The following is a 25,685-nucleotide window of genomic DNA, read 5'->3' on the forward strand; positions in this document are numbered from 1 at the left end:
AATCATTTTACAATGTTGTGTCAAATTCCAGTGTTCAGCACAATTTTTCAGTTATTCATGGACATATACACACTCATTGTCACATTTTTTTCTCTGTGAGTTATCATAACATTTTGTGTATATTTCCCTGTGCTATACAGTGTAGTCTATTCTACAATTTTGAAATCCCAGTCTATCCCTTCCCACCCTCCACCCCCCTGGTAACCACAAGTCTGTATTCTCTGTCTGTGAGTCTATTTCTGTCCTTTATTTGCACTTTGTTTTTGTTTGTTTGTTTGTTTGTTTTTGTTTTTGTTTTTTAGATTCCACATATGAGCGATCTCATATGGTATTTTTCTTTCTCTTTCTGGCTTACTTCACTTAGAGTGACATTCTCCAGGAGCATCCATGTTGCTGCAAATGGCATTATGTTGTCGGTTTTTATGGCTGAGTAGTATTCCATTGTATAAATATACCACTTCTTCTTTATCCAGTCACCTGTTGATGGACATTTAGGCTGTTTCCATGTTTTGGCTATTGTAAATAGTGCTGCTGTGAACATTGGGGTGCAGGTGTCATCCTGAAGTAGATTTCCTTCTGGATACAAGCCCAGGAGTGGGATTCCTGGGTCATATGGTAAGTCTATTCCTAGTCTTTTGAGGAATCTCCACGCTGTTTTCCATAGTGGCTGCACCAAACTGCATTCCCACCAGCAGTGTAGGAGGGTTCCCCTTTCTCCACAGCCTCTCCAGCATTTGTCATTTGTGGATTTTTGAATGACGGCCATTCTGACTGGTGTGAGGTGATACCTCATTGTAGTTTTGATTTGCATTTCTCTGATAATTAGTGATATTGAGCATTTTTTCATGTGCTTTTTGGTCATTTGTATGTCTTCCTTGGAGAATTGCTTGTTTAGATCTTCTGCCCATTTTTGGATTGGGTTGTTTATTTTTTTCTTATTGAGTCGTATGAGCTGCTTATATATTCTGGAGATCAAGCCTTTGTCGGTTTCACTTGCAAAAATTTTCTCCCATTCCGTAGGTTTTCTTCTTGTTTTATTTCTGGTTTCCTTTGCTGTGCAGAAGCTTGTAAGTTTCATTAGGTCCCATTTGTTTATTCTTGCTTTTATTTCTTCTAGGAGAAAATTTTTGAAATGTATGTCAGATAATGTTTTGCCTATGTTTTCCTCTAGGAGGTTTATTGTATCTTGTCTTATGTTTAAGTCTTTGATCCATTTTGAGTTGATTTTTGTATATGGTGTAAGGGAGTGTTCTAGCTTCATTGTTTTACATGCTGCTGTCCAGTTTTCCCAACACCATTTGCTGAAGAGACTGTCTTTATTCCAATGTATGTTCTTGCCTCCTTTGTCAAAGATGAGTTGACCAAAAGTTTGTGGGTTCATTTCTGGGCTCTCTATTCTGTTCCATTGGTCTATATGTCTGTTTTGGTACCAATACCATGCTGTCTTGATGACTGTAGCTCTGTAGTATTGTCTGAAGTCTGGGAGAGTTATTCCTCCAGCCTCTTTCTTTCTCTTCAGTAATGCTTTGGCAATTCTAGGTCTTTGATGGTTCCATATGAATTTTATTATGATTTTTTTCTAGTTCTGTGAAATATGTCCTGGGTAATTGGATAGGGATTGCATTAAATCTGTAGATTGCCTTGGGCAGTGTGGCCATTTTAACAATATTGATTCTTCCAATCCAAGAGCATGGAATATCTTTCCATTTCTTAAAGTCTTCTTTAATTTCCTTCATCAGTGGTTTACAGTTTTCTGTGTATAATTCTTTCACCTCCTTGGTTAGATTTATTCCCAGATATTTTATTACTTTGGGTGCTATTTTAAAGGGGATTGTTTCTTTACTTTCTTCTTCTGTTGATTTATCGTTAGTGTAAAGAAATGCAACTGATTTTTGAACGTTAATTTTGTAACCTGCTACCTTGCTGAATTCTTCAATCAGCTCTAGTAGCTTTTGTGTGGACCTTTTAGGGTTTTCTATATATAGTAACATGTCATCAGCATATAATGACACTTTTACCTCTTCTTTTCCAATTTGGATCCCTTTTATTTCTTTCTCTTGCCTGACTGCTGTGGCTAGGACTTCCAGGACTATGTTGAATAGGAGTGGTGATAGTGGGCATCCTTGTCTTGTCCCAGATTTTAGTGGGAAACTTTTGAGTTTTTCACCGTTGAGTACTATGCTGGCTGTAGGTTTGTCATATATAGCTTTTATTATGTTGAGATATGCTCCCTCTATACCCACTTTGGCGAGAGTTTTTATCATAAATGGGTGTTGAATTTTATCAAATGCTTTTTCTGCATCGATTGAGATGATCATGTGGTTTTTGTCCTTTCTCTTGTTGATGTGATGTATTACACTGATTGATTTGCGTATGTTGAACCAGCCTTGTGTCCCTGGGATGAACCCCACTTGGTCATGATGTATAATCTTTTTTATGTGTTGTTGGATTCTACTTGCTAAAATTTTGGTGAGGATTTTGGCGTCTATGTTCATCAGTGATATTGGCCTATAATTCTCTTTTTTTGTAGTGTCTTTGCCTGGTTTTGGTATCAGGGTGATGGTGGCTTCATAGAATGAGTTTGGGAGTATTCCCTCCTTTTCAGTCGTCTGGAAGAGTTTGAGAAGGACTGGTATGAGTTCTTCTTTGTATGTTTGGTAGAATTCCCCGGTGAAGCCGTCCGGTCCTGGACTTTTATTTGTAGGGAGGTTTTTAATTGCTATTTCTATTTCCTTTCTAGTGATCGGATTGTTCAAGTGTTCAGATTCTTCTTGATTCAGTTTTGGTGGACAGTATGTTTCCAGAAACTTGTCCATCTCCTCTAGGTTATCCAGTTTGGTTCCATATAGTTTTTCATAATATTCTCGTATGATATTCTGTATTTCTATTTTGTTTGTTGTAATTTCTCCATTTTCCTTTCTTATTTTGCTAATTTGTGCTCTCTATTTTTTCTTCTTTGTGAGTTTGGCCAGAGGTTTGTCGATTTTATTTACTTTTTCAAAAAACCAGCTTTTGGTTTGGTTGATTTTTTTCTATGGTCTTGTTAATCTCTATTGTATTTAATTCCCCTCTGATCTTTATTATTTCCTTCCTTCTGCTGCTTTTTGGGGCTTTTTGTTCTTCTTTTTCTAATTCATTCAGGTGGTGGGTTAAATTGTTTATTTGAGATTGTTCTTCTTTTTTGAGGAAGGCCTGTATCGCTATAAACTTCCCTCTTAGCACTGCCTTTGCTGTGTCCCATAGGTTTTGAGTGGTTGTGCTTTCATTATCATTTGTCTCAAGGTATTTTTTAATTTCAGCTTTGATTTCCTCATTGATCCATTGTTTTTTCAATAACATATTGTTTAATCTCCATGCTTTCCTTTTTTTCTCCTTTGTTTCTCTGTTGTTGATTTCCAGTTTCATGGCATTGTGGTCAGTAAAGATGCTTGAGATAATTTCTATCTTCTTAAAATTGTTGAGGTTTCTTTTGTGCCCAAGTACATGATCGATCCTGGAAAATGTTCCATGTGCACTTGAAAAGAATGTATATCCTATTTTTGGGGAGTGTAATGCTCTGAAAATATCCACCAAATCTAGTTTTTCTATTGTAGTATTTAATTTCTCTGTTGCCTTGTTTATTTTCTGTCTGGAAGATCTGTCTAGTGATGTTAATGCAGTGTTAAAATCTCCAACTATGATTGTATTCCCATCAATATCCTCCTTTATCTCTGTTAGTAATTCTTGTATGTACTTAGGTGCTCCTATATTGGGTGCATATATATTAACGAGTGTAATATCCTCATCTTGTATCACTCCTTTAATCATTATAAAATGTCCTTCTCTGTCTTTCTTTATGGCCTTTGTTTTAAAGTCTATTTTGTCTGAAATCAGTACTGCAACACCTGCTTTTTTGGCTTTTCCATTTGCATGGAATATCCTTTTACATCCTTTCACTCTCAATCTATATGTGTCCTTGTCCCTAAAGTGGGTCTCTTGTATGCAGCATATTGAAGGTTCTTGCTTTATTATCCAGTCTGCCACTCTGTGTCTTTTGACTGGAGCATTTAGTCCATTAACATTTACAGTAATTAATGATAGATATGTGTTTATTGCCATTTTGAACTTATCTTTGCAGTTGAATTGGTATATCCTCTTTGTTCCTTTCTTCTTCCTTTTGTGGTTTGGTAGTTTTCCTTTGTATTATCATGGACTTTATTTACTTTTTGTGACTGCTTTGTAAATTTTTGGCTTGTGGTTACCCTTTTTTGTAAATCTATCAACCCATTACTATAACTGTTTTTATTAAACTGATAGTAACATGATCTCAAACCCATCCTACTGTTAAAAAAATTTAAAAAAGAAAAAAATATTCTATATTTCCCTGCCTCCCTCTCCCACTCTCAGTGATTTGTATGTCTTCTTTTATAATTTCATGTTTGCTTTATTTGTAATTCATGAGTTATCACCTTTCCAGTTGTGTGTTTCTTATTTCTGTAGCATCCTGCTGCTTTTCTATTTAGAATAGCCCTTTCAATATTTCTTTTAGCATGGGCTTAGTGTTGCTAAACTCCTGCAGCTTTTTTTTTGTCTGTGAAACTCTTTATTTCTCCTTCTATCCTCAAGGATAGCCTTGCTGGATAAAGGATCCTAGGCTGCATCTTTTTTTCATTCAGGGCTTTGAATATATCTTGCCACTCCCTTCTGGCCTGTAGTGTTTGTGTAGAGAAATCAGCTGAGAGCCTTATGGGGGTTTCCTTGTAACTTACTCTTTGCTTTTCTCTTGCTGCCTTTAGAATCATTTCTTTATCCTTGACTCTGGCCATCTTGATTATGATATGTCTTGGTGTGGGTCTATTTGGGTTCTTCCTGTTTGGGACCCTATGAGCTTCCTGTACTTGGATATCTGATTCCTTCTTTAAGTTTGGGAAGTTTTCAGTCATGATTTCTTCAAAAACCTTTTCAATCTCCTTTGATCTTTCTTCTCCTTCTGGGACCCCTATTATGTGAAGATTGGGATGCTTTATATTATCCCATAGGTCCCTTATGCTATTTTCATTATTTTTTATTTGCTTCTCTTGTAGTTCTTCTGAATGGGTGCTTTCTATTGCCCTGTCTTCTAGATCACTAATTCGTTCCTCTGCATTATCTAGTCGGCTTTGCACACCTATTAGATCATTCCTCATCTCTGTCAATGAGTTTACCCATTCTACTTGGCTCTTCTTTATAGCTTCAATTTCATTTTTGACATATTTTATATCTCTAAACACTATCTCTTTTAATTCCTTCAGCAATTCGATCACTCCTTTTTTGAAATCTTGATCTAGTAGGCTATCGATGTCTATTTTGTTGATCTTTCTTTCAGGGGATTTCTCTTGTTCTTTTAATTGGGAAAGGTTTTTCTGCTTTTTCATCTTGCTCATACCTCTTTGGCACTGTGGTTTATGGAGTATCAGTTGTTTATTTTGGTCCTTAAGGATTTTATCTATCTGATGCCTATTTAGGAATAGAACTTAGGAAAAAAAGAAAAAAAAATAAGAGAGAGAGAAAGAATTTTAAAAGAAGGGAGAAAGAGGGTTTGAAAACAGTGTATAATGAATAATAGAAGAGTGAGTTGAAGCAGAGTATTAATCGGGTTGAGACGTCCTTTTGAAACCTTTACAAAAAAAGGGGGGGGGGATGAATAGATGTATTTGAAACCTGTGTCTAATCAATAGCAGGACATCAAAACCCAAGAGAAATAGAAATGAATTAAGAAGGAAAGATTAAGAGAGTAATAGAAAATAGAACAGGTAAAAACAGATTTAAAAAAAAAAGGGGGGGTGTTGTCGGTGTTCTCCTGGAGTCTGTGTGCTTTTAATGTGAAGTTTTTCTGTCTTCGTCCTGTTTTGGAAGCTCAGCTTGCTGTTTTCAGAGGCCCTCCGTTGGCGCCCTCTTCTGTGCTGCTCCCAGCACCTGTCGGCAAGCAGATCGCGCCTCCTCCTAACACTGGGTCAGGTGCAGCTCTCTGCTGTGGGCGGGCTGGTTGCTGCCCCTCGGGATGCCGCAGTCAGATGTTGCAGACTGGCCAGGTAGCAGGGCGGGTCGTGCCCCCTCCCAGCACCTCGGTCAGGGGCTGTGTTCCTGCCCCAAAGGCGGGGGGCCGCTCTCGCTCTACCTGCGCCGCCGCCGGTAGCTCCGCTGCTCTGTGCGGCTGCGCGCTCCGCCCTGGTCGGCGCTCCGCCCTGGTCGGCGCTCCGCCCTTCGGCGCTCCGCCCTTCGCGCTCCGCGGGTGGGCTCGGGGAAGACCGAGGTACAGTCCTGTCCCTGCTCCGAGCCAAAACCCAGCTCCTTGTTTGTCTTTGTGGAGCAAGTTCTCTGAGGGACCAGGATGGAAGGATCCTATCTGCCCCGGGCTGCAGGCCAGTCTCAGTCTGGCCTTTGAGGCTGCTAAGCCCTTCGGTGCGGATGCAGGTTTCGCCCCCGCCCCCGTCTGAGTGCTCAGCGTGGAGGATATGGCGGCTGTGCCTGAGACCCGCCTCTCTTCCCCCGAAAACTTTCCGCGGGTTTTCAGAGATGGGGGTGTGCACCCTTCCCCCGAGAGCACATCAACCTTGCTGTTTTATGGAGGGCCCAGGTGGTTCTGCCCTGTGCACCCACAGCCACGGCGCGCAGCCCCTTGCGTTCCTCCGGGGCTGCCTCCGTGCAGCCACTTCCGTCCTCCGCCCGGCTTGTGCAGCCTGGCCCTGCCCGCGGCTGCCGGCCCGCGTCTCAGGCTGGGTGTCAGGGGGACGCTCTGTGCCCATTTAACTTAGTTCTGTTAGTCAAGGGCTGCTCTGTACAGATCCGAGCCTCGGAGGCTCCCCCTCCTTCCCGCTGGCCTCTCAGTTGGAGAGGGGAGACCCAGCGAGCAAGCGCCAGTCCTCCTTTGCTGCTCCCTCCCCGCTGGACCCGTCCCGCGCTGCTTTGCCTTTTGTTCTTTCTTTTTTCCTTTTCTCCTACCAGATTTTTGGCGTCTTTATCTTTTGAAGAGGGCGATGTTCTGTCGGAGTTCCACAGGTGCTCTGATTGGCTGAGTGGGTCTGTAGACGTGGGTCTTGGTGTATTTGTGGGAGAGGGTGACCTGCGAGCGTCCTTCTACTCCGCCATCTTCTCCGTCTCTGGCATGAATTTCTGCTAGAATTTTTTTCCCTTGGTCTCTGTGGGGCAGGGAAGGGTGCTCATTTTTAAATGATGGCAGTTCTATTTTGACCTGAAATTTACTAAAGAATAGTGTGAGTTGAGGGTTCATAAATCTCTCTACTTGCGTGTGAATTCTTGAATTTTGTTTTTTGTTTTTGCTTTTGATTTAGCTAGATATCAATGGTTTTTATTCTTGTTTCACCTTTCAACTACTTGGTGGGGATGGCAGCGTGGGGAACAACTCTGAAAAGGTTCAGAACAGTAGACAACTGGCAAGTAAGATATGCTTTCACAAAATCCTTTGGATATTCTGCTAAGTACCCACGTTTTATTTGGGCACATTTCCCTCCACTCTGATTAAGTTGAGAAGGTCCTCACAGAGGACTGGATCAACTCTGTAACATACAATAGAATAGAATTAAATACAGAGATGTATAGGCATGCATTGGTGTATATTCTTGTATTCCGAAGCTTTATCTGCTGACAGGGCTAAACGATGACTCGCCATTAACTTATGCCCACATTTTAGTTTCTAAATACCATTCCCCAATAAAAGAAACCAGGACTATTTAGAGAAGTCATTGATTCTGGGGCTGTAAAGGCAAAAATACTAGATGAGCCTAGAGTATCTTGTGCTGAAAAGTAAAGAGGTACTTATAAAATGATAGGGACATGCCAAAAGGGCACAGGAGTCTACCTGAAAGATCTCCCAGTGACCAAAAGGGAACTAATTTGAGCAACAAAATAAATAACAATCATATTGTATAGCCCATAAAATAAATAACCATGAGCCAATCCTAATATAAATGAATAATTTAATAAATAAATGAGGGAAAAGCCCTTCCTTATAGAATAGTTCTAATTAACAGGCATAGAATACGGGAAATAGAAAACAACACATATTTGTTATCTCAAAGTTCTACAGATGAGAAACCCTCGTGGACTTGACTGAGTCTCTCTTCAGTCTCACAGTGCTGACATGAAGATATTGGCCAGCCTAGGGTTTTCTCTGGAGTATCTAAGGAGTCAGCTCCCATGCGCTTTAATGTTGTAAGAATCAAGTCCCTCTAACTGTAGATCCAAGATCTCTGTTTCTTTGCTGGCTGTCAGCCAGTGATCACCCTTAGTTCCTTGAGGCTACCTGTGTTCCTTCTTATGTGCCCCCCCCCCCCCATTTTCAAAGCTAGTCCTTCTAATACCTTGAATCTCTGATTTCTCCTGCCTTCCTCTTGTGCCATCAGCCAGAGACAGCTTCTGCTTTTAAGGGCTCTCATCTGAGTCAGGTAATCTCTGTTCCTAAAGTCAGCTAACTAGAACTTTAATTACATCTGCAAAATCCCTTTACAACAGTACCTACACTTAGCATTTAAATAAGCAGGGCATTGGAATATTGTTGGAGGGAAGGTGAGAAAAACCTCTAGAATTCTGCCTACCACACATGTAAAGTCTGTATTTTATTTAATAGTATTGTACAATTATTACTTTCTCAGTTTTGATAACTGTACTCTGGTTATGCAAGAGATTAACATTAGAGGAAACTGGACAGAGGGTATTCAGGAATGCTTTGTAGAAATTTTGCAGTGTTTCTGAATGTCTAAATTTTTTTTTCAAAATAAGAAGTAAACATATATGCCACTTACATAAATTAAGCATACATAAAATGACCACCAAAGAGAACTTAGGAAATTGATATTAAAGGTATAGTTGAAGGTCCTTTTATGTCTTTTTCTAATGCCATTTCTAATTTTTCCTATCCCGTGTAAGGAGTGGTAATCCTGACTTTTGGTTAATCATTTCCTTGCTTTCTTTATAGTTTTAAAACATTTGTGCAAATTCCTCAACCATAGGAACTTTATATAAATGGTATAATGTTTTTAATATTCTTCTGCCATTTGATTTTTTTCACTCAATATTTTGGTTCTGTGATTAATTTCATGTAGTTCCTGAATTTTCAATGCTGTGCAGTATTTCTTTATGAGAATATGCCACAATTTATCCATTTCCTCTTGTTTGACATTTGAGTGGTTTCTAGTTTCTGCTTCTTCTTCTTGTCATGCTATTATAAATAACTTTTCTGTGAATATTCTTGTACCTATCCCCTGAGGCACTCATAGAGATTTCTGTGGACTTTACAGTCTAGGTTATATGTCCAGAAGTGGAATTGCAGAGTCATGGAATTTACTAATCTTCATCTTTACTATGTTTCCAAAGTGATTTTATCAGTTTTCACTACCACTATGAAGTGTCTGACAGCCCCATTGCTCATCTCCTCAATTGGTATTATACAATGTTAAAATTTTGCCAGTGAGTTTAAAAATATTTTATGTGCCCTTAATTTTCATTTTTGATTATTAATACAGTTGAATATCATTTCATATTTTATTAGCCAGTCATGAATCTTCTTCAGTATAATTTCTATTAATGTATTTTACCAACTTTCTTCTATTTGACTGTTGTTGTTTACATATTGGTTTGCAGGTGTCCCTGGTAATATCTATGGCAGATATTTTCTTTCAGAATGCGGTTTCTCTTCCTTCATTTTCTTTATGGTGTCTTCTGATGAACAAAAACTCAATTTTAACAAAGTAAGATGATTAATCTTTTTTGTTTATGTTTTGGGCCTTTCATTTAAATGTTTCTGTTCAGTATCATACTATAGTTCCTATACAGTAAGACAAGAAACAGAAATAAAAGATGTGAATATTGGAAAGGAGAAAGCAAATTGCCATTATTTGCACTTGATAGGATTTTAATCTTATAAACAATGTTTGTTTACTCTGTTCACTTTACTTTGGTCAATAGTTGCTGACCTGTGTTGCAGGTCATTGTAAACCCTTCAGCAGCCCCTCACTGCCAAGTTTCAGTTATGGGCCAGGAAACTGAGTCCTAGAAAATCAAAATGTGTGTCACATTGTCTCTTCTTCAATTCTACCTTCCTCACCATCTGGAAATAGATCCCCTGAAGGATGGCCTTCTTTACTTTCCCATGGTCCACCCAGGTCAATAGTCCTTATTCAAATTTCAGATTACTGCTGGACTTTCAGTACTGTCTCATTTACTTTCTAAAAAAATAGCACTAGGTTATTATTTAAAAGAAATGCCTGTCATAGAAATAAAAGCAAAAATAAATGGGACCTAATTAAACTTACAAGCTTTTGCACAGCAAAGTAAACCCTAAGTGAAACAAAATGACAATCTATGGATTGGGAGAGAATATTTGCAAATGATGGAACTGACAAAGGTTTAATTTCCAGAATATACAAACAGCCAATACAACTTAGTAACAGATGAACAAACAACCCAATCCAAAAATGGACAGAAGACCTAAACAAGCATTTCTCTAATGAAGACGTACAGATGGCCAATAGGCACATGAAAAAAATGCTCAACATTGCTAATTATCCGAGAAATGCACATCAAAACTACAGTGAGATATCGCCTCACACCAGTCAGAATGACCATCATTCAAAGTCCACAAATGATAAATGCTGGAGAGGTTCGTGGAGAAAACGGAACACTCCTACACTGTTGGTGGGAATGTAGTTTGGTGCAGCCATTATAGAAACAGTTTGGAGATTCCTCAAAACACTAAAAATAGACTTACTATATGATCTAGCAGTCCCACTCCTGGGCATATATCTGGAGGGAACTCTAATTCAAAGAGATACATGCACCCCAATGTTCATAGCAGCGCCATATACAATAGCCAAGACATGGAAACAACCTAAATGTCTATCAACAGTGGACTGGATAAAGAAGCTGTGGTGTATGTATGTTTGAGTGCGTATCTATATACACACACAGTGGAATACTACTCAGCCATAAAAAGAATAAAATAATACCATTTACAGCAATATAGATGGACCTGGAGATCGTCATTCTAAGTGAAGTAAGCCAGAAAGAGAAAAAAAAATCATATGATATCACTCATATGTGGAATCTAAAAAAAGAAAGAAGAAGAAGACACTAATGAACTTATCTACACAACAGAAACAGACTCACAGACATAGTAAATAAACTTAGGGTTACCGGGGGGAAAGGGGTTGGGAAGGGATAAATTGGGAGTTCAAGATTTACAAATATTAACTACTATATATAAAATAGAGAACAAATTTCTTCTGTATAGCACAGGGAACTATGTTCAACATCTTATAGTAACCTATAATGAAAAAATATGAAAAAAAATGTGTATGTATATGTATGTATGACTGAAACATTGTGCTGTATACCAGAAATTGACAGACACATTGTAACTGACTATATTTTAATTAAAAAATAAAAGAAATGCCTGTCGAATCTCATTGCTTTCCTTAATTTGTAAATAAATTGGAAGATATTCTCCCTAGTTTGTGGCAAGGTTATGTCAGTTCCCTAGTTTCATTATACTTGAAATTTCTTCTCTGGTTTTGGTTCATTTTTGTTCATTTTCCTAGACTTCCATCTTCCCTGGAAGTTACATAACAATTAATGACTTTCATAAAATATATTCAGTCTTCAGAAGAAACCTTGGATACTGTCCTTTCACCAGCCCTTATCAGGATTCTCCCTTAATCTATCTATCCTTAACCAGTTAACTAACATATGATTCACCCCAATCTTTTCAAAGAAGGGGAGGTAGAGGAATAACTCTGAGTAGCAGAAGAAAAAGATCAACTCCTTTTTCCCCCCTTTTTCCCAATTAACCTGTTGCTTATAACTCTTCCTCCCTGAACTGAAGTTAGGTAACTATAATGAGTTGATTTGCCTTCCCTGCCTTGGTATTCCATTTGTCTACAGTTACATGAAGTTGATACATATTATAGATGCCTATAATATTGAAATGTTCTTATTTGGGACTAAACAGTCCCTTCTTAGGAATCCGAGACGATATCACGAATAGGCAATATAAATTTTATTTTTGACTAGAACAAGGCCTTCATTCTGGCCATTAATTCAAACCTTCCCCTAAAATTTTTGATTAAACTGTTTAACAAGAAATCAAATAGATTGGTTAAGTATATCTGTTTTCTTTTTCCTTGTTTGCCCTTTGTTGAAATAGTCTTGTGCAAAAAGTTGATCACAGACTTCAAGGTCAGTGGAAAGGTTCCTGGGACGCCAGATGACTGGATGGAGCTATTGCTCTCCCTCCCTAACATGGTTCTAAAAATTTTTTAACTGCATGTGATCCTGCAGGGCACCAGGCAAATGTTCAGCCTTGAACAGGCAATTAAGTAAAAGGTCAGTAGCTGAAAAACAAAACAAAAGAAAAATCCGGAGCACTTCTCTATGAGAATATGTTATTTATGTAACTGGAAAAGCAAATCTCCCTAGCGGACACCCCACCTCCACACCCCACTTGGAGGTAGAGGATTACTTTTATCAGAGGATAGTAAGTCATCATATAACCTCTCTTCTGCAGGACCAGTGGGAGTATGAGCCTTTAATCAAGAATTTAATTTAGTAGAGGGTAGTAGGAGGATGACACATAGAAGAATTTAATTTGGCATGAAGACATGCGGTAATTCCAAAGCTTGAGTTTTGTAGCAAAGTAGTGTCCATTAAGAGATAGATGGCTCAATTATGGGCCTGATTCTTAAGCTAACTTCGAATGTCTTTTTTTTTTTTAATGCCTGGAACCTACCAGGCACAGTTTGAAAGCTAGAAGATGAAAGATAACTGGCACTGTTCTGCAATATAAAATGATAAAATACTATCTTTATATAAAGAGACCAGGGGCGATGCTATGTTAATTACAGGAAGTCGATGTTTCTCAGCATGGAAAGAGTACATACACTCACAGTAGAGTGCTGCATCTCAGAATCAATGTCTGACTTTTGGAGATGTGGGTGTGTTTGACATAATAGTTACTTAGTGGACACCAGGAAGAACTAGGTGGAAATATCTCCTAGGGAATTGGATTTGGAATATCTACACCCACCCTGGATTCTCTTGCTAAAGTCATATTCTAAATAAAATGAATAATTCAGGCTTGGGAAAATGTTTGTCGTGGGAAAGGAGGATCTTAGTATGAGACCAACTCCTGTGAGCAGGGCATGGGGTCTTGTGAGAGGGGATGGAAATATTAAAGGCAATTTTAAAGAAAAATTTGAACAAAATTGATGGTCTCAGGCAGAAAAGCAGATATGAAGACAAGGAGCAAAGCTAGGCATTTGGGTGTGCTCAAGAGGGAACCCCTGCAGTGGTTTATGTATATGTGTGTGTGTGTGTGTGTGTGTGTGTGTGTGTGTGTGTGTGTGTGTGTGTGTGTGTATATATATGTATGTATGTATGTATTTTTGTATGTATTTGATATGTATTTTTATGTGTGTTTTAAATACATATATGTATACTTTTGCCTTGAGACAGTATAATTTCAGAGTTAGGTCCAGATGCATATGACAGAAAACCAAAAATAATAGTGCCTTAAACTAGATAAAAATTCATTTATCATGCAAAAGAAGCCTAGTAGTTGTTGTTTCAGGGCTATTATGACACTTCATGTTCATCTAAAACTCTCTCCTTTTTGTTCCATTATGGGTGCATATGACTTTCATTCTTAAGGTCACAAAATGGCTGGAAGCCTTTTAAAGACGTTTTCCCAGAAGTCCTTTCCAACATCTTCCACTTACCTCGTTAGCCATAATTTGGTGGCTTGGTCACCCCTAATAGTAAGGGTGCCTTGAGAGATGGAGCGTTTTTAATGGACATATTGCCACCGTTGGTAAGAAGTGGAGAATATGTAACGGGTAGGCAAATAGTTTCTGATGTAGCAGTTGTTATATAAAGTTAATTTTAAAAGTATGTATAGAGAGTAATTCCCTCATGTAAGCCTCAACTCTTTAGCAAAGAGTTGTGTGGGGATGGTGTAGTGAACAAACCAACAGAGCAAAAAAGTGAAATATGGCGTGATCCACACACACAAACACTCCACTATGTCCACTCCTGCAAGGGAGCAGTTGTTTGCTGAGGGAACTGTTCCCATGGAATTCTAAGAGATGTCCAGCACAAAGTGAGAAAAACCCACAGTGTATCTTGGAGCAGTGGGAGTATCATAAAACTAGGTGGGAAACTCAGGAGGGTTCTGAGACAACTGCCTACCAAAAGGAAAGTCTCGTTCCCCTCGTGGTTGCAAGATAGACGCAGCTGAGCCAAGCATCACATCCAGGAATAACATCTAGAAGAAAAGAGGCAATCTGTTCTTCTGTGGTCTCTTAAATTAAGAAAACCTTTCCCAGCTGACCTCACATTTGCCAGAACTAGAAGACACACCCGCTTCTAAACAAGGCATTGACTAGTGAACAATGATGTACACACAAAGGCTTTTATTGCAATTGTTTATAATAGAGACAATTTTGAAACACCTTCAGTTGCCATCACTGATGGTAAAATTAATTCGGAATACATTCATATAAAAGAAGACTATGCACCTATTTAAAAAAAGTTGAGGCAAACTTTTGGGTGTAAACTTGGAAAGATATTTATGATGCATTAAGTAAAACAAAAACAGTTTCCCAAACAATATAGTTATAAGATCTCCCCTATGCTTTAAAAACAATCAAAATCTATATAAAAATTTCCAAGTCGTAAAGGATACATACCAAACTTTTAACAATGATTATCTCTGAAGGGTGATAATTAGAGGGAAATTTTCATTTTCTCTAGTTTGTTGGAATAATGTATTATCAGAAAAATATGGACAGCAATGAGGTTAATATCCAAAAGTTAACTAATTAAATGACTGGCAAGAATTCACTGAGTAACAAAAGGTACAGCTAGGGATCCTATTGGGAAGATTTGGTACATTGTCAGAAACAATTGCTATATTCTCAAAACTCCAAGGATTTTCCCATTTGAACTTCTGAACCAGGGTGAGCTGTCTTGTGGGTAAAAGAAATGGAAAGTTTCAAAGGCTCACTGACTCTTCTAACACCCTTGAAATCATCTGCTCTTAGTCACATCATATTGTTGGCCTCTGACCTTGAATTAGTAATTTTATATCTGACTGAAGAAGCCTAGAATATCTTAAAAGACAAGTTCAAAAATCACAGTGGCAAATTACAACACTAAAGCAGTGTTTTCCAAGCAGTAGGTTATGATCCATTAATGAGTCATCAAAATAATTTTGTAGGTTATGATCAACTTTTTTTTAAAGGATAGTATACAATATAGTCAAACATAATAGAATGGCTAAAACTGTGTGTCCTAGGTTTGGATGAATAATTTATTTATGTAGGTTGTAGTCAACAAAGTTGAATGTGTCTGCATCATACATTTTAATATAGTCTTATGCAAGGTCAGAGTTAGAAGAATCTTTATTTGATAATTTAAAATTAAAGTTGCTTTAAATGTCACTATCTCGATATTTCAACTTAAGTTGGCATTTTCAATCTCCTATGTATTTGAAAACCACTTTTTAACACTGGGGAATTAAACTTGATAGACTTTAGAAGTCACAAATAAGTGACTATTTTATGAAAATTTAAAAAATATAAAATGAATTGACTTATCACATTCTGTTTAATGATACAAAGTATTATTTTCTTTGAGGATTTTAAAATTTATTCCTCCTATTTCCCCTTTGTGTGGGTCCTACAAAGAACTTCGCGATATTTTTGCCTTAATCCAAGTCAGATTATAATGTATATCACAATATTGTTCATAAATTATTTTGCAGTATTATATAATTTTGAATTTTAACATACCAGTGCCATCTAGTGGTTATTCTCAACATATTTTCATTTCTCTTGGGTATATATCCAACAGTGGAATTGCTCTTTTGTATGTAGATAATTCAGTAGCTGGTAACCATGCTTAACTTCTTGGGGAACTGCAAAACTGTTTTGCAAAGTGACTGTGCCATTTTACATGACTACCAGCAATGTATGAAGGTTCCAGTCTCTCTATACCTTGGTCAATACTTAGTTTTTTCCACCCTTTCTATTCCAGCCACTCTAGTGGGTGTAAAGTGGTTTTTGATTTGCATTTCCCTAATAAGGAATGCTGTTGGGCATCTCTTCATGTGCTTGTTAGCTGTTTGTACCCCTTCTTGGGGAAAATGTCTATTGAGGTCCTTTGCTCGTTTTTAAATTGGGGGTTGTTCATCTTTTTGTTGCTGAATTGTGAGAGTTCTTTATATATTCCGGATATTAGACCTTATCAGATATATGATTTGCAAATATTTTCTCTCATTTTGTAGGTTGTCTTCACTTTCTTGAGTGGAGATTTTTTTCATCTAATAGTCCCTATCAACACTCTATCTGTAACACCTAATATTTTTAACAGTCTAAAAAATGGTGGTTACTCCTCATCCCCCCTACGTAGGTAGAGACCATGCCTTTTTTTTTTTTTTTTTTTTTTTTGGTTCTTCTGTGTGACGAGCACACAGTTGGTGTTAATATTTCTTGAGTAAGTGAATTCCTCTGGAGTCTCTAAAGACCGTATCACAGATTGCAAATTCAGATGCCTGAGACTGGCAAGTAATAAAAATGAGTAAATGGAGACATAGGGCTTGAAATAAAAGGGAGAGTATGTACCCCATTTTCAGGCTAGTTTCATTAACTAGTCCTCACATAGCCACCTCATCATCCTGCTCTACCTCCTCAAAATACAGTTTCTTCATGTCTCCCTAAAAATACGCCAGTCTTTATTTAGTTCATTAGGGTAGCTGAATTAGGTCCAAGGTATACTATCAAAATCAATTCACCTTATTCCAGCACTGAGTTTGGGAATTTCCTCGCTGAGAAACTGGCTAAGAGTTGAAAATTCAGCGTTCACTCTTGAGTTCTCTGGCGCGACTGTTGCAGCGCTCTGATCCACAAGCTGCTCCTACCACAGGGCTATCTGTAGTCCAGATTCGGTGGGAGAGTCGAATTGCGACCCTTGACGACTTCTGGGAGAAAGTGCGTATCTGCCAAGGAAAAGCATTCCTAAGGGGAGCCTCCAAGGGCGCTCGTGCAGCGGGGCAGGCGCCCAGGTGCCACCGTGAGGGAGAGTAGACAGAGAACCAAAGCACTCCTGGCCAGAGTCGGCTGCGAAGCCCTCAAGGTTTCTAGTGCACGACTCAAATGGCCATGCCCCTGGCAAAGGGACACATCAGCTACGGCGAGGAACTCTTCACAGGCCTGGGGAAGGCGTACACAGCGGCTGACGAGCCCAGTCCTCTAGACGCTGGCAGGAGACCGATTGTCACCGCATAGCCCCGCAAGAGGGGAGGGGCGCAGTTGTCTCTCACGGCGCTTGCGCACGGAGCCGGTTTCCAGGGGCCAGGCAGGAAGGAGGCAGAAACCGAGCGCCAGGGAGGATCACTGCGTGCGCAGGCGCACTCAGCCACCGGCTTCTTCGAGCGCCCAACTCCCCCTCAGGCCTCGGGGCGGGGCCCGGGAGGCGGGGTCTGGGGCGGGATAAATGCAGGGGAGACGTCAGCCCCTCAGTTTCCGCCAGTTGCGGCTGTTGTTCCCCACCGACTGTGGTCCACCGAGGTCATGTTGCCCAACACCGGGTAAGGGGGTGCGGGCGCCGCGGGGAAGTGACTCAACTGGGCGGAGTGCGGGGCTAGGTGGGGCCGGAGTGGATGGCCCCCATGGCCTGCCCCCCGCGGTGGGAGGATTAATAAATTTGCCCTTCGTGATCTGGAACGTTGGTCCACACTGGACGCAGTGTTCCTAGAGTCTGCGGTAACTCGTGAAAAGTAACGCAAAGTGTGTGATTCGGGGTGACAGCAAAGTTAAAATCTCTTCCACGGGGAAAGGATCCACAGAGTGGGTTACCCCGCCGCCTCCAGGGCGCGTTCCACCCTGAGTTTAGCTGTAGCTGCGTGTCTTGCCGAAGGCCTACGAGTTCTAGGTGAAAGGTCACTGGAGCACTCGGGCACCTAATAAGTCTCCACCTTTTCGAAACTCTCAAATCTGGAAGAATAAAATAATGGGGTGTTTAAAAAGTGATTTAAAATTACTAACAAACAAGTATGGGTATCTTTGGGGGGCATTTTTTCACTTTAAAAAGACCTTTAGTTGTAAAATACAGGTAACATAAAATTTGCCATCTTAATCCTTTTTATGTGTACAGATAATTAGTGTTAAGTATGTCTGGATTAAAAAAAAAAAGTATGTCTGGATTGTTGTGAAGCCAATCTCTGGAACTTTTTCAACTTGAGCAGCAAACTATACTTGTTAAACGACTCCCTTTTCCCCGTCCCGTTCTACTTTCTGTTCCTATGCAGTATAGGGGTGTTTTGATCTCAGTGACATGTCCAAACATATAGGCACATGGGCAAAAGACTTAAACAGCTGGAAAGAGTGTACGGTAAAAAGTGAGTTTCCTCTTCCTTAACTTTCAGTCCCCCACTTACTCTCTGATATGCATGGAATATCTCTGGTCTCCAAAGATATTCTACACATTTATAAACTTGTATGGTACACCACCCTAAACACACACAAACACCTCACTTCAAAAAATAGTAGCAAAGTACCTTCTGGGCCTTGCTGTTTTTACCTAATATGTCTTGGGGGACACATTTTCAGCACATGTAGATCTTCCTCCCTTTTAATAGTTACATAATATTCTGTCACCGTACCATAATTTATTTCACTAGCCCCTATCATTGGATACCAGATCATTTCTAGTTTTTTGTTATTCCATCTTTGCTGTAATGATTATCTTTGTATTCACTTGTTTGCAAATATTTGAGTGTATCTATATGGGAAATTCTTGAAAGTGGACCTTGCTGGTTCAGAGTATAAGCACTTTTGATTTTGATAGCTAATACCAACAGCCCTCCAGAGAGGTTGCCCACCCAAAAGGATGAATGAGATTTCCTAATCCAGCATTTTGGCAAACAGCAAAATGTGTGATATTAAAAATGCTTATTTTGATAATAAAAATCTGACTAGAGAGAAAAATTTATGGTTATAGTTAAAATTTGCATCAAAGAGTGAGGATGAGGATCTTTTTAAATGTTTAAAGCAGTAGTCCTCATCAAGGAGCAATTTTGATGCCCATAGGACATTTGGAAATACCTGGGAACAATTTTGATTGTCACAATTGGGGTGGGGGATGCTACTGACCTCTAACAGGTGGAGTTTAGGGATTCTGATAAACATCCTATAATGCACAGAATAGCCCCCTACAAAAAAGAATCACCTTGTCCAAAATGTCAATAGAGTAGAGATTGAGAAATCCTGGTTTAAAGCCCTCTGTGTATCTTTTTCTTTGCCTGTCTTACACAATTAGGTTTTTGATTGATCTCTGAGATCTCTAGCGTAAAAACACTTGTTCTGTGGCATGTATATTACAAATGTTTTTCTCATTGCATCTTGACTTTGATTACACTATTTGTTTATCATGTAGAAACGTGCTTTTATTGAGTCACAGTTATCAATCTGTTCTTTTAAGGTTTTTGTGTTTTTGTGACAGAGCTAAAAGGATGAGGCCATGTTAAACTAAGATTTTGTTTTAATTGGTAAATATTCTTCTAGTATTTTTGTGGGGGTTTTTTTTCCACTCAGATTTTTATCTGCCTGAGATGAAGTACTATTTTCCATACGAGTTTGGAGAACCCACTTTGTTTTGGTTCAGATGGCTGGCTGTGCAGTTGTCCCAGCACCACTGACTGACTAGTTATTTTTTTCTTTCTGTTAGAAGTTTGACTTCTATCATACGCTAAATTCTTGTATGTGTAGGAATCTGTTTCTTGATTTTTTTATTCTATTACTTTGATCATGTACCAGTACCAAACTATTTTAATTGCTCTAGTTTTATAAAATATTGTAGTATCTTGAATGGCTAGTTCCTGCCTCATTTGGCTTTTTTTTTTTTCTTTTTCAGAATTTTCCTGGTTATTTTTTGATGTTTACTTTTCTAAATAAATTTTAGCTTGTATAGTTTTTTTTTAAGTGATTGTTTTTCTTTTTTAAAAGTTTCATCACATTTACCATGATTTTGAGGTACCAGAGAATTTTGGTAAATTGTAGTGTAGGTTAGCTCTGCGTTAGCGAGTTTCAGCCATCTACCAGTGGTATGGAGCAATTTGCAACCTTTTTTCTTTCTCACCTTCTGTACTCTGGTTCTAATGCTTTAGAGATGGTGGAGTTCTTTAGTAGTACAGACCCGGTCTTCAGGTTAAGAGGAGAAATTGACTTCACCTTTCTTTCTGCCAATGCCTGAGACTTTGAACAGGAAAATGTCCTTTATCCTACTGGGAATCAATCCAACTAGACCAAAGGTAAAGGGATAGGGCTTTTTAGAGCAGTAATTGGGACATTTTCATCTAAATACTTAACATTTAAAAAATCACTTTAATAAATACTCTGTGTATACTACCTTTTGTATAAGAAAGAGGGGGAAATTACACACACACGATGTATTTATATGTATGTGTGTGCATATTTTTGAGAAGAGAAATATAAGAAAGATAAGCTGGAGATTAAGATATCTTGTTACCTACAGGCAAGGGATTAAAATTCTTTGAGTGTACACGTTTATAAGATTTTGACATTTAAACTATGTATGTGTTTCACATCATCCCTCATCAAAGATGAGGAGAAGGAGGTAAAATAAAATGGATGCCAACATAAACAAAGGAACTTAACTGTTATGTCAAATTTATTGCATAAACATACAGAGAGTTAATTTTTAGCATGGTGGTTTATACGCTTTTAGAGGGATTTATCCCAAAGACAAAAAAGAATACAAAGAAATCTTGAACTTTACTTAGTAGATTGATTATTGGTAGTGGTGTTAGTGTAGTAATTCGAATACTATTATATGTTATAGTGTATACCTACCTCTTGTTGATTTGCTTCTTTAGCAGAACAGACGAGGATCCTTACTCTCCCCTTCGCCATGGGCAAGAGTGTGTTGCTGGAGTCTTTTTTCTATACCCTTACCTGGCTCATGGGGCCCTTTTTCTTCCAGAAAGCCATGTCTTGATCCAAATCCCATTCTTGTCCCAAAAAGTGTTAAGGTCTGGGATTTCTGTTTATTGTGTTTAACCTAGAAATTTTAACATGTATATAAATTACCAATGTCTAAAGTAAATAAAATTTTATCATTTTCCCAAACAATACAAGGACCTACAAAAGTTAAACTTCAGTCACTCAATTTTTAACTTATTATTATAGCAATATATTTTAATTCTTTTTTAATCTGCAAAATTATTATTTGTTATATTATTTATATTATTACTAATTATCATTATAAATATTTATTTTTTAGATTTCTGTACTTAATTTACCAATATCTTTCATTTTTATTTCTCCTTGCACCTCAGATCTTCCCTATCTGGGAACTCTTTTCTTCTTTCTTTAGTAAATAAGGCATGAGAAAGAGAGAAAAAATACTTGGATGGAAATGAAACAGTGCTGTTGTGTTTGCAGAAGATATGATTATCTGTGTAGAAAGCCAGAATAATGTATTACTAAATTATTAGATTTAATAAGAGTTTGACAAATTTTCAGGAAATAAAAGTCAATGAGGAAAATTTGATTTCTACACCCAAGCAAAAATCAGTAGGAGATACAATTCAATGGCAATAAAAATGAGAAGTTCAGAATGAGTATGGGATGTATTACAGGACAAATGATCTATATTCTTCAGCAAATAAATGGCATAAAGAAGGTGGAAGGGGAGCTGTTATAGATTAAAAGAAACTTATGAGATATACAGACATACCTCACTTTATTGTCCGACACCTTTAGTGCACTTGGCAGATAGTGTGTTTTACAAACTGAAGATTTGTGGCAATCCTGCTTTGTCAGATGATGGTTAGCATTTTTTAGCAATAGGGTATCTTTTAATTAAGGTAAGTACATTTTTTTAAGATAGTGCTATTACACAATTAATAGACTACAGTGTAGTGTAAATATAAGTTTTATATGCATTGAGAAACCGAAAACTTTGCGTGACTTGCTTTATTTCGATATTTACTTTAGTGTAGTAGTCTGTAATCGAATCTACAATATCCCTGAGGTATATCTGTAACAACTGAATGCAACATGAGGTCCTTATAAAGAACCTGATTTGATCACATCAACTGTAAAAAGACATTTTTGAGATAGTTATGAAACTTTGCATATGGTTAGGTACTAGTTGATATTGAGGAATCATTGTTACTTTTCTTAGTTGTAATGATAACATTGTTATGTAAAAAGTTAGACATGCATCTTGAAGCATTTATAGGTGAAATTATATGACTTCTGAGATTGGCTTTCTGAAAATCATTTTCAAAATTTTGAAATATTGAATTGTTAAGCATAAGAGCTTATTTTAATTTAAATATTTTCTCTATTTTTGAATATATTTGAATATTGTATAATAAAAATTTAAAAATGAACTTTAACTACATTTGCACTGATTGTTTGTTAGTTGCAAGGGAAAGAATAGTAATTACACAGTGGAAAAATCTGATTAGCACCATCATTGGATGGTTAAAATTAACATTAGCTTTTGATAACAGAGAGACATTGTGTGCTTCCTGGTGTGAAATAAATAGTGATACCATGTTCATGGATCATAGCACTCAGTGTCATAAAGATGTCATTTCTTCCCATGCTGAATTGTGGATTTATTACAATTTTTACCAAAATCCCGACTGGTTTTGCTTGTGCTGTTAAATAAGGTGATTCTAAAATGTGGAAAAGCAAAGGGCCAGGTATAGCCAAGAAACTCTTGAGGAAGAACAGATTGGAAATATTTGCTTTATCAGTTATTAAGACTGATAAAGCTTTATAATTAGGACAGTACGATTCGTGTAGCTGAATGGAAGAGTAGAGAGCAGGGAAACAGATCTATGTAGTTATGGAGAGTCAGTCTATGACAAAGCTGGCATTCAAGAACTGTTGGTTATACATATGGGGAAAATGTAATTGGATCCCTACCTCAATTCATACACAAAAATTAATTCTAGGTAGATTAAAGACTAAAACTTAAAGGATAAACCATAACATTTTTGAAAGATAAAACTAATGTAATTGTGATTAGGGAAGAATTTCTTAACCCCAAAAACATTGGCTGTAAAGGAAAAGATTCATAAATTCTGCTACATGAAAATAATTTCTGCTCATCAAAATATACTATAATAATTGTGAAAAGGCAAGCCATAAATGAAAAAATATTTTAAATATATAGAGTTTGTAGACTTTTATGAGTCATTAGGGAAAAAGTTAACCATGTAGAAAGATGAGGAAAACAAATTAATAGGAATTACACAGAAGAACATAGGGACTATTAATGTATGAAAATATATTCAGCCTTTCTAGTAATCAGGGAAATGCAAAATAAAACCACACTGATATACCATATCATATTTACCAGATTGGCAGAATTTTTAAATGTCTGACATCAAGTGTTGGGGAAGTGTGGAGCAGTGGGACTCTCATAATCAGATATTGCTGCTGGTAGGAATATTAACCACTTTTGAAAGAGGTTTGGCATTATTTGGGAAAGAACTTTGGTGTGTGTTTCAGTTCTCTATTGCTGTAACAAGTTGCTCGAAAACTTAATGATTTGAAACAACAGTGGTTTATTATTATCCACAGTTCTTTGGGTTGACTGGGTTCTTCCACTCTACATATTATAAATTGAAGTCTTTCATGTGGCTGCTTTTAGCTGGGTCCTTGGCTGCGGCTAAAATGTCCTAAGTGACCTCTCACCCTCCTGGGCCTCTCTCCCATGGCCTCTCATCATTTGGATAATCTGTCTATCTTCTTTGCAGCATGCCACCTGTCTTCCAGGAGAAAGTGGAAGCTGCCGGCCATTTTATAGCATGGGCTTGGAAATCCCAGAATATCACTTTCATCACATTCTATTGTTCAAAGCAGTCATAAGGTTAACCCAGACTCAAAGGGAAGGAGAAGGGACACTCCTCCTCTTAATGGAAGGAATGCCAAAGGGTTTGTGGCCGTGTTTAATCTCCAGCAATGTCCTGTAATCCAGCAGTTTTACCCATAGGTATGCCCTAGAGAAACTTTTGCACATGTGATTGGAAGATGTATGCAAGATTATTTTTAGCACCATTGTTCATAATAGGAAAAAAACAACCTGGAGACCATCCCCAAAGTCCATAAACAGTAGAATGAATAAGTAGTTTATAGTATGTTCATGTGAAATATTGTATATTAATTAAAATAAGTGTAACTATTTGCACCAATGTGAATCAATCTCCAAACAATCTTTGTGAAGGAAGCAAATCATATAATAACATATACTGTATGAATCTGTTATATATATAAAGTTCAGCATTAGGCAAAAATTACACAGTGTATTGTTTAGATCATGGTTAGGCAAACTTTTTCTGTAAAGGGCCAGATAGTAAATATTTTAGATTTCAGGCAAGAGGCAAAATTGGAGAGCATTTGTAGATGTAAGAGATGTATATATAACATCACCTATATGAGATGTATGTATAACAAGAGAGAAAACTAATATCCACAGTATTTTTATTGGTGCAATTCAAAATAACTACATTTTGTGGTAATAAAGATGTACTCATGAGAAAAATTAAACTTTTGGGGACAAGGAGAGGTGTATTTGTTTCCTAGGGCTGCTGCAACAAAGTACCAGCAATTGAGTGGCTTCAAACAGAAACTTATTTTCTTATAGTTCTGGAGGTTAGAACTGTGAAGTCAAGGTGTCAGCAGGGACATGCTTCCTCTGAAATTGAGTCGAATCCTTCCTTGCTTCTCCCGAACTTCTGGTGATAGCTGGCAGTGCTTGGCATTCTTAGCTGGTAGCGCATCACTCCAGTCTCCGCCTCTGTCGTCACATGGTCTTCTCCCTGTGTGTCTGTCTTCACATAGTCTTCCCTCCTCTTATAAAGATACCAGCCACGTTGGATTATGGGTCCACCTCACTCCATTATGACCCATCATAGCTAATTACATGTGCAACAACCATTTCCGAATAAGGTCACATTCTGAGGTACTGGACGTTAGGACATCAACATGTCCTAACATTTTGGTAGATACAGTTCGGTCCATAATAGGGATTATAGAGATAATGTTTCACTTAATTGGGATTAAAAATCAGTGTTCTTTATCATCAAATTAATCATAAATGTTAATCTGTGAAAACCATTCTTGGCTCTAGTTCTATATACAAATAGATGGAGGATTGGATTTGGCCCCTCCTTGGGCATAGATATATAGCTATTAGGAATAGTTAAAAAAAAAACAAAACAAGGGAATGAGTAATAATATTTGAAGTAGTTGTTAGTTTGTAGGGTAAGGGAGGAAGAGGCAGGACTGAGGACTAGACAGGTGACTTCTGGGGTGGGGGTAATACTCTATTTCTATTTCTTGACATTTTATTTCCTTTAAACTGTACATATTAGTTTATATCCTTTCTGTATATTTGCCATTTTTCACTAAAAATAATCACCACCTCTGTCTCTTTCTTACTTTTCCACTTCCTTTTGTTTTAGAGAAACCAGTTCCTTATTTTAAAGCCCTTTTCCCACTTTTACCTCCGAACTTGCTTCTGGAGGGTAATTCTCTGATCTTGGCAAGGACCTTAGTTTTCTTTTCTTTTCTTTTCTTTTTCTTTTTTTTTTTTTTTTTGCTAACAAGCCTGCT

The 25,685-nt window shown here is 37.8% G+C and overlaps 1 protein-coding gene across 3 annotated transcripts in view; it reads left to right on the forward strand.

The window, feature by feature from the left end:
* Nucleotides 1-25,685, forward strand: part of HSDL2 (hydroxysteroid dehydrogenase like 2) — an 88,671-nt gene that overhangs the window by 5,450 nt on the left and 57,536 nt on the right. The window contains exon 1 of one of the 3 annotated variants that reach the window (XM_074362018.1): nucleotides 17,461-17,617. The exons of 1 other annotated variant lie outside the window; for it this stretch is intronic. In XM_074362018.1, coding sequence (XP_074218119.1) covers nucleotides 17,601-17,617 — 17 coding nt within the window. In that variant the 5' untranslated portion in view covers nucleotides 17,461-17,600. Of the gene's footprint in view, nucleotides 1-17,460; nucleotides 17,618-25,685 lie in introns of those variants that run through there. One more of the 3 variants, XM_074362016.1, reaches the window with a different exon arrangement.

Source organism: Camelus bactrianus, chromosome 4, assembly GCF_048773025.1.
Source record: "Camelus bactrianus isolate YW-2024 breed Bactrian camel chromosome 4, ASM4877302v1, whole genome shotgun sequence".
Classification (NCBI taxonomy): domain Eukaryota; kingdom Metazoa; phylum Chordata; class Mammalia; order Artiodactyla; family Camelidae; genus Camelus; species Camelus bactrianus.